Genomic DNA, 9,355 nt, shown 5'->3' with positions numbered 1-9,355 from the left:
CACTCCGCACATTCTTCAGACGAGTGCACCAGGAGTCAGAAAATCTGCAACTCCCTTAGCCTGCGTGTGTGTGCATGTGCGTGTGTGTAAGCTGACGACGTGTGTGAACAGAAATGCACCAGGAAGACTGCAGCTCCCTCATTCTCCAAAGTACGAGGTGTTTCTCAAGCCTGGCGGTGCATCTGATCCCCAAATAAAATCGAGCCACCGTCAAACTTTTTTTTCCCCCACTTTTCTAGAGAAAGACAGCCGAGCTGCTTCGCCCTGTAGCTAAGGACCCGGACGACCGACCGAAGGCTCAGTCCTGGGCACCGCGGCGGTGACTTAGCGCGGGCTCTGCTGGCTGCATAGCTCTCGGGTCGGACTCAGCTAGTCAATGACTCTAAAGCGCTGGGGCTTCTGGCCCCGCCCCCTCCCCGTTTCTCCACCTCCCATTGGGCGTGGGCCGAGAAGGCAGGGCCTGGCTCGCCGCACGGATTGGCTGGCAGAGAATCAGTATCAATGTTTAAGCGGCGGCGTGAGGTGAATAGAGTCAGTCAGCAAGAGACGCTTGGGGAGAGAATCCGGACTGCGAGCTCGGCGGCTGCCGCAGCGGCGGAGGGCAGCCCAGAGACGCTACTCCAACTGTTGAATTGAATTTCCACCATCCATTTCCTCCTCCGCGCCCTGGCTGGCGGAGATGGATTTATTCGGTTTGAAATCTGCACGTCTTTCTCGGGCTTTGGGGTGATTCTGACAAGCACCAGACTGAGAGACCACCAGTGACAGAAATTATAATAATAATAATAATAAGGAGGAGGAATTAAAAAAAACAACCCTCCACAACAGACTGCACAATTAGCTATGCACATCGATGCTGGACTTTGTGAATAGAGACCACTGGGAGGAAAATCTTGAACTGTGATCTTGGGCTAAGCTGTGAATCATTCCTGGAAACGTGCATTTCCCCTCCCTAAGACTGAGAGATTCGGGGACATCTCACGCCTAACCAAGTGGAAAGGTTTTTTTAAAAAAAAAAAAAAAACAAATAAATATTCGTAAGCAAAGCAGACGCCTTGTTTTGCAGAGCCTCGGACTCCGGCTGAAAGAGGTAGAGTAAAAGTGCTCCTGGGTTCAGCTTTGCCTTCCTCCCCCCACTCTCTTTTTATCTCGTTTTCTGCCCCCCCTTCATGAATCCAGTTTTTTTTTTTTTTTTTGAATTTTTTTTTCCCCTATTGAGTGAGTCAGAGAAAGCGTTAGGAAGAAGCCGCAACTAATGTCTGTGAAGGGAGGACCGTGAGGGGAGAGAGAATACGATTCGTTCCGCTGCTTCTGACTCATCCGGCAGATCAGAACACCTGCATTTCTGGATGTGTCATTCCCATATACCGAGGCGCCTGGGGAAGCAGAAATAGTGTGTAGATCAAGCCGCACCTAACCTCCCCTGGGTGGTGGAGGTATTTTCCCCGGGTGGGCGCCCTGGCAGAACCCTGGTGGCTGCAGCTCCTCACCCTCTTCCCTCCCGAAGTCGACCAGAGACCGTGAAAGCCAGGCTGCAGAATGCAACGCCAACCCTTGATGTGTTCCATCCATTCTACTCCTCCTGTTTAAAACAAGAACAGTAATAACAGCAAGGGGCGGGGGAATCCTGGACTTTATTTTCTTCAAATATTCACCACTCTTGTTCCTCGCCAAGGTTTTCCTTTCTAGATGAAAAGGACTGGGAGGCTGGGCCACTGGAAGGAGATGTTGAATAGGAAGAAAAGAGCCACTTGACAGCCCAGCCCTGTGAATGCAGAGACTGTTTCCCTTCTAGCAAGAGACAGGGCGAGAGTGTGTGCTAGGACTGGGAGGGTGGCTTCCCCCTCCTTTCTGTTCTGTCCTCCCCCTCCCCCTTCAAATCTGCACCTCTAACCATGAGTTGCCTGTTGATTTCCTTTCGCCTGGCAAGAGAAGCAAACTGGAATTAAACTGCGTGGAGAGAAGTCCTTGTTTGCAGAAAGAGGATGGGATGGTAGTGGCGGCTCTCGGCTTGGCGTAGACACACCAGAGTGTTCTACGAACCGAGGCGGAGATATATCTCTATATTTTCTCCTCCCAACAGGCTCTCAGCGCAAATGCTGATCAGGCTGTGGCTTTTTTGATTTTGGGGGAGAGCCTTCTCCGAGGAAAAGAGGGAGGAGCCTGGTAAGGGGAGGAAACTACAAATCGGGACACTAGGGTTTTTTTTTTTTTTTTTTTTTTTTTTTTTGCACTGCATTTCCTCCCCTCCCTTTGACTGCTCGGAAAAGAGAGAAAGAAAAAAAAAAAAAAAGAAAGAAAGAAAGAAAAGAAAAGGAAAAAAAAAAAAAAAAAGACTTGGCTTGGAGATGCAGTCCGCTGCCACCGCCGCTGCCTAAGCCAGCAATGCAAGATTAGATCTTTAAATGCAGCAATACACAGCGTGAAAGCCGACCATCCTGCAAAACGAGCAGACATTTCTCCGTGTTCCAGGGAAGCCTCAAACATACATACGTATCTGTGACTCTTTTCTTCGTCCTTACTCATTCCCATCCATTTCATCACCGAATACGAGTAACTAAGGATTCCACTTTTCTATCTGCCTGGAGACACACCTCCCCAAGCCCTCCCCCACCCGATTCGAAGAGTATTCTGTAGGCTGCCAGAGGGAGTGGATTTTGCAGCGCCTAGCGGGAGCGAGGAAAACCCACCAATTCTTCAGCTCATTATCATCTCTCCCAGACTCTATTTCCTTCTTATCGCCAGCCTCATCACCAGGCAAGTTTGAGCCATCTGAAGTCCAGGCAGAGGAGACAAAGCCTTGGGCTCGCCCTAAGCTGCAGGAAGCCGCCGCCTTGCTCCAAGCTGCTGCAGCTTCGCTGAGCGGTTGCTTCTCACCCAGTGCGAATGCTGTAGATCAACAGGTTCGGGCAACTTGAGCGGAATTAGGAGAGACTGTCTGGTGCCGCAGCCCGGGTGCGGAGGGAAGGAAGGACTCACAGACTTGTGGCTCCCTCTGAGCTCCGACGCTCCGCCCCGGTTCCAGACTGGCGCGCACCCACCAGCTCGCACTTCCAGTCCGGCTGCTCCTGCTCCCACCCCACCGGTCTGGGATGTACCTTTCCATCTGTTGCTGCTTTCTCCTGTGGGCCCCTGCCCTGACACTCAAAAACCTCAACTACTCAGTGCCAGAGGAGCAAGGGGCAGGCACGGTAATAGGCAACATAGGCAAGGATGCCCGACTGCAACCCGGGCTTCCGCCGGCTGAGCGCGGTAGCGGCAGCGGGCGAAGCAAGTCCGGCAGCTACCGGGTGCTGGAGAACTCCGCACCGCACCTGCTGGACGTGGACGCCGACAGCGGGCTCCTCTACACCAAGCAGCGCATCGACCGTGAGTCCTTGTGCCGCCACAATACCAAGTGCCAGCTGTCACTAGAGGTGTTTGCCAACGACAAGGAAATCTGCATGATCAAGGTAGAGATACAGGATATCAATGACAACGCTCCCTCTTTCCCCTCGGACCAGATCGAAATGGACATCTCAGAGAATGCGGCACCGGGCACCCGCTTTCCCCTTACCAGCGCTCACGACCCAGACGCTGGCGAGAATGGGCTCCGTACCTATCTGCTCACCCGCGATGATCATGGGCTCTTTGCACTGGACGTCAAGTCCCGCGGCGACGGTACCAAGTTCCCTGAGCTGGTCATTCAAAAAGCATTGGACCGCGAGCTGCAGAACCACCACACTCTGGTGCTGACAGCCCTGGATGGCGGCGAGCCTCCTCGCTCCGCCACCGTGCAGATCAATGTGAAGGTGATCGATTCCAACGACAACAGTCCAGTCTTCGAGGCTCCGTCATACTTGGTAGAACTGCCCGAGAACGCACCCCTGGGCACTGTGGTCATTGATCTGAACGCCACTGATGCTGATGAGGGTCCCAATGGGGAAGTTCTCTACTCCTTCAGCAGCTATGTGCCAGACCGCGTGCGGGAGCTCTTCTCCATTGATCCCAAAACTGGCCTGATCCGCGTTAAGGGTAACTTGGACTACGAGGAGAATGGCATGTTGGAGATCGACGTGCAGGCCAGAGACCTAGGACCTAATCCAATTCCAGCCCATTGCAAGGTCACAGTCAAGCTTATCGACCGCAACGACAACGCGCCGTCCATTGGTTTCGTCTCCGTGCGCCAGGGGGCGCTGAGCGAAGCCGCCCCGCCTGGCACAGTCATCGCCCTGGTTCGGGTCACTGACCGAGACTCAGGCAAGAATGGGCAGCTGCAGTGTCGGGTACTGGGTGGAGGAGGGACTGGCGGTGGAGGTGGCTTAGGGGGACCCGGTTCCGTTCCCTTCAAGCTTGAAGAGAACTACGACAACTTTTACACGGTGGTTACTGACCGTCCACTGGACCGCGAGACACAGGACGAGTACAATGTGACAATCGTGGCCCGGGATGGGGGCTCCCCTCCACTCAACTCCACCAAGTCGTTCGCTGTCAAGATACTGGATGAGAATGACAACCCGCCTCGTTTCACCAAAGGGCTGTATGTTCTCCAAGTACATGAGAACAACATTCCAGGAGAATACCTCGGTTCAGTGCTCGCCCAAGATCCCGACCTGGGCCAAAATGGGACAGTGTCCTACTCCATTCTTCCCTCGCACATTGGCGACGTGTCTATCTACACCTATGTGTCTGTGAACCCCACTAACGGAGCCATATACGCCCTGCGCTCCTTTAACTATGAACAAACGAAGGCTTTTGAATTTAAGGTGCTAGCTAAGGACTCCGGGGCGCCAGCGCACTTAGAGAGCAACGCCACTGTGAGGGTGATGGTGTTAGACGTGAATGACAATGCTCCAGTGATTGTGCTCCCTACTCTACAGAACGACACGGCTGAGCTGCAGGTCCCGAGAAATGCTGGCCTGGGCTACCTTGTAAGCACCGTGCGCGCCCTGGACAGCGACTTTGGAGAGAGTGGACGCCTCACGTATGAGATTGTGGATGGCAACGACGACCACCTGTTTGAGATCGATCCATCCAGCGGCGAGATCCGCACCCTACATCCCTTTTGGGAGGATGTGACCCCAGTGGTGGAGCTAGTAGTGAAGGTGACTGATCATGGCAAGCCCACCCTGTCCGCGGTGGCCAAACTCATCATTCGTTCAGTGAGCGGCTCTCTGCCTGAAGGAGTACCGCGAGTGAATGGTGAGCAGCACCACTGGGACGTGTCGCTGCCTCTCATAGTGACTCTGAGCACGATTTCCATCATCCTCCTAGCGGCCATGATCACCATAGCTGTCAAGTGCAAAAGAGAAAACAAGGAGATTCGCACTTACAACTGCCGCATCGCTGAGTACAGCCACCCACAGCTAGGCGGGGGGAAGGGCAAGAAGAAGAAAATCAACAAAAACGATATCATGCTGGTGCAGAGCGAGGTGGAGGAGAGGAACGCCATGAACGTCATGAACGTGGTGAGCAGTCCCTCCCTGGCCACCTCCCCCATGTACTTCGACTACCAAACCCGCCTGCCCCTCAGCTCGCCCCGGTCAGAGGTGATGTATCTTAAGCCAGCCTCCAACAACCTGACTGTCCCGCAGGGACACGCAGGCTGCCACACCAGCTTCACCGGACAAGGGACTAATTCGAGCGAGACCCCTGCCACTCGGATGTCCATAATTCAGGTAGGAGACTTTTAGGGAAAAGGGGACTTCACTTAAAAGCTGTTGGTTAGTGCTGTCCTTTGAATAGCCTAAAGCCACATGGCCAACAGCAAAGTGTGTGGGGTCTGTAGTAGTTAGCTAAAAATGGTTCACACCTTTGCCCCAGTGTGCACACCATTCCCATTCACAACCCCTCTTGGGTAAATAGTTTTAAACACATGCTTACCTCTCTTGCAGTTTCAAAGTTTATTTTTTACAGATTTTAAAATGATAGCAACAGTCAATATTTAAACTTTATTCCATCTGTAGGACTACATTTGTCTCCCTAACATGATTTCTATAGTAGAACAAAAAAAAGGAACTCTCCTTAATGAGTTTTATTTCATTAAAACTTTTATATTGATACCAAGTTTATATGCCCAATTGAAGCTAACTTCTTGAGTACAGAATAGTAACCAAGTCAGTTCTGTAAATCAATCTGAAGTTTCCTTCCCTGAGAAATCAGATTTATATGCTGAAAATGGTTTAGGGACAGGAGCCCCATTTACTCCTTAACTAAATTTTCATCAGAAGTTTTGGACGTGTACATCATATGCTGAAGTGCTTTGTACAGGTTAGGCATAGTGATCCAAACAAATCTTTGAAAAGAATTTCTTTAGTCCTAGGGTTTCCCTGTAAGTTTCCTATGGTGGCTAGGGAATGAACAGTCTACTCCAAAGAGTCTTAAGGTCATTTTATGCTACTGATGACAGGGGATGAAGTTGCAATAAAACCCACATTAGTTTTTTTTTTTTTTGGACCATATTTTCAGGATATTTACATGTATTGTTAACATAAAATGAAAATAAAATCATTGCCAAAAGCATAGGTACTGACTCTAAAAAAAAAAAAAAAAAATGACAGTGCTGTGATGACCTAGTCAGCGTCTGGTTTCCTTTATTCACTACTGAGTTGTATCACAAAAATTAATTCTTGATTATCATAATATTCACAAGCATATGATGTTACAAATGACCCCAAACTATAAATGCTTCAAATTTGCAATTCAGTATAACCAAAAGTAACAACTGAGGCAGAAGTAAAAGTCACCTGTCTATATTATTATGAGTTGAAAAGCTTGACACAGCAAATTTGTTATTGTCCAAATAGTGTTGAAGCTTCATCACCCTGTTAATAGAAACCATTCATGTCCTAATACTTAACAGAAGGTATTGCTTATGGCAGCATAGTGAACCATACTCATCAAGTATGATGTTATTGACTTTTGAAGTATCAAATCCCACCTTTGTAATATCCACTGTATATGAGTAATCATGTAATCATAGATTTAAAGTTTATATATAAAACATGAAAGATATTCTCAACTGTAAAAACTTGGCTTCTATGAATGTCTTCCCCTAATTGTGAAATTTACATTAATGATCACTAATATCTCTTTAGAGGGAATTATGATAAAATGTTTATAGATATGCTATAGTCATTTTGGAATTCCAAATATTGGTATACCTTTCCTATATTTATGCCACTGGCAAGGTTGGCACAAAGGGCTAATACTTAATCATCTATCTTCAAAGAGTTGTGAGTTGAATTCTCATCTAGCTTCCAGCATTAAAAAAAAACCATAAAATGAAGTTGGTACAGTAAAATTCTCAGCAAGTCTAGGTTAATAGTCAGACTAGTGAAGAGCACTCTTGAAGAAAAATATCCAAAGCTTTGGAGGGACGTGGTACTTATACATGTAAACAACATTGCCCTTGAAGCTGGTCATTGGTTATGGATGATAGTGGTGGCTCCTCCCTAACAGAAAACTCAGATCAGGACAAGAAAAGCACAAATACTACCAAACCCCTCAAACAACTTAAGCATAAAATAAAAGCCTGTCTTGGTAATTTTTTTGATTTCTAAAATTTGAATCTATTCTACCAAAGTACAAAATGGATTTAGTTTTGAGTTTGATTTTTTCCCCAAAGTGTTTCATTTTCCTATGTTATATCTGTCGTAAAAATATCTCCACCTAAACTGTTAACAGTTTTTCCCATCATGTTTTTGCAATCCTTTAAAGGATGGGTTATAAAATCCTGATAGATTAATCACATTGGAAATGTACCATATTGATATTTATTATTGAAAACCATAATAAATTAGCCAGGTGCTATCCCCCACCCATTTCTTTCCATCACCAATTGTGTTACAAACACATTACATTCAAGTGTAATGCTGAAAGTTTGTAGGAATGCCATAATCTTGTATCAAGCTCATTTTTTAGCATATGCATAATTTACCCTGAAAAGTAAATATGATACTAATTTCACATCTCTTTCTAAAGGCAGACTCTTATTCCACCAAATCAAGTTGGATCAACAGCTAGTATCTCTGTTTCATCTTTATGATCTTTTCCAGTATCCTGCATGGTGTTTTGAAAGTGCATAGAATCCATTTATAAATGGGTTAAACAAACTGTCATAAGTGTGTTGCAATACCCTTGTACAATAAGATGATATGAAATACAGGGCTTTGGGACTGTAAACTTCACATTACAGCTAAAGTAAAAACTGGTTTCAGCCTGAAAGCATTTTGATTGCCAGATCTAAGGTTCCTGCTTGCAGTTTTTGTTTCATCATAGGTGTATGTACATTTATTAACAAAGATTTGTGGGAAAAAAAGATTTTATTTTTGTTAAATGTTGTGAATTTGTACAAACAAAATCAGATTATAAAGTGTTCAAATATAGATAAGTAACTAAAATATTCGTAACAGCACAAGAATCATAGTATTACATTAAAGTTACAATGTACAAGTATTTATTTTAAGGTGCAGAAGTTGTATTGAATTGAAACACAGATTTTTAGTAGGTAAGGTAGACTATGGTATAAATGTAACATCATTTTTCCATTGCAGATATTTCCATGTATATTATTTTATGTTGTGATGTGAAATATAACATTAGCATAGAAGTCTTCACCAATTATTAGAATAACTGTTAATCCTGGCTTACTAAGGACAAGCCCACACTTGTAAGATCAGCCTCAGTGAGGGGAAGGCAGGTGATCAGTCAGTCAGAAGTTGGAAGTCATCCTTGGTTACACAGAGAGTTTGAAGCCCACTTGAGATACATAAACCCCTGCCTCCAGAAAGCAAAACAAAAATAGTAAGTTAAGTCTGGGAGATGATTCTCAACAGCTGTTTTCAGTGATGTCCTCACTGAGAAGAAAGGAGAATTCATGGACTCCTAATTTTAGGATTTCTTTGTTTTTGTCTTGTTTCATTTTGTTTTAAATATCTGTGTTCTCCCGCAGTACCTACTGCAGTCAGTTTTAATATATTCTCATAGAAGAAAGAGCATTAACCCAGCAAAAACATTTCCTAAAACAAAATTTTAAAAACATATAGTTTTACAGATCAACTAAAAAAATAAGAACCATGAGCATTCACTATAGAGTCCTCATGAAAAAAAAAAAAAACAATAAAACTCTTTTGAAATCTGTACATGGGGCTTACAACACAATTATGGCAAATATAAATTAAATATGATATTTTGAATATATACAGAGTAAATAAGGATGTGGAGAGTGCCTAGATCAAGCCCTAATAAGTAAAATAGAGATTGAATTGCAAAGGAATAAGCTACCAAATATAAAGACTTAACACTATTTTGGAAAAGATAAAAGTTAAAATGTCTTTAATAATATCATCCACTGTCTGTATTCAATCCCACTTTT

At 45.6% G+C, this 9,355-nt stretch overlaps 1 protein-coding gene across 6 annotated transcripts in view; it reads left to right on the top strand.

The window, feature by feature from the left end:
• Positions 1 to 2,328: 2,328 nt before the first annotated feature.
• Positions 2,329 to 9,355, top strand: part of Pcdh17 (protocadherin 17) — an 86,350-nt gene continuing 79,323 nt past the window's right edge. For 3 of the 6 annotated variants that reach the window (XM_051195314.1, XM_051195316.1, XM_051195313.1), the window contains exon 1: positions 2,329 to 5,657. In XM_051195314.1, the coding sequence (XP_051051271.1) occupies positions 3,093 to 5,657 (2,565 nt within the window). In that variant the 5' untranslated portion in view covers positions 2,329 to 3,092. The remainder of the gene's footprint in view (positions 5,658 to 9,355) is intronic. The other 3 variants (XM_051195319.1, XM_051195318.1, XM_051195317.1) reach the window with 2 other exon arrangements.

Source organism: Phodopus roborovskii, unplaced genomic scaffold, assembly GCF_943737965.1.
Source record: "Phodopus roborovskii unplaced genomic scaffold, PHOROB, whole genome shotgun sequence".
Taxonomy (NCBI): domain Eukaryota; kingdom Metazoa; phylum Chordata; class Mammalia; order Rodentia; family Cricetidae; genus Phodopus; species Phodopus roborovskii.
This window is presented reverse-complemented; position numbering and strand designations above follow the sequence as displayed.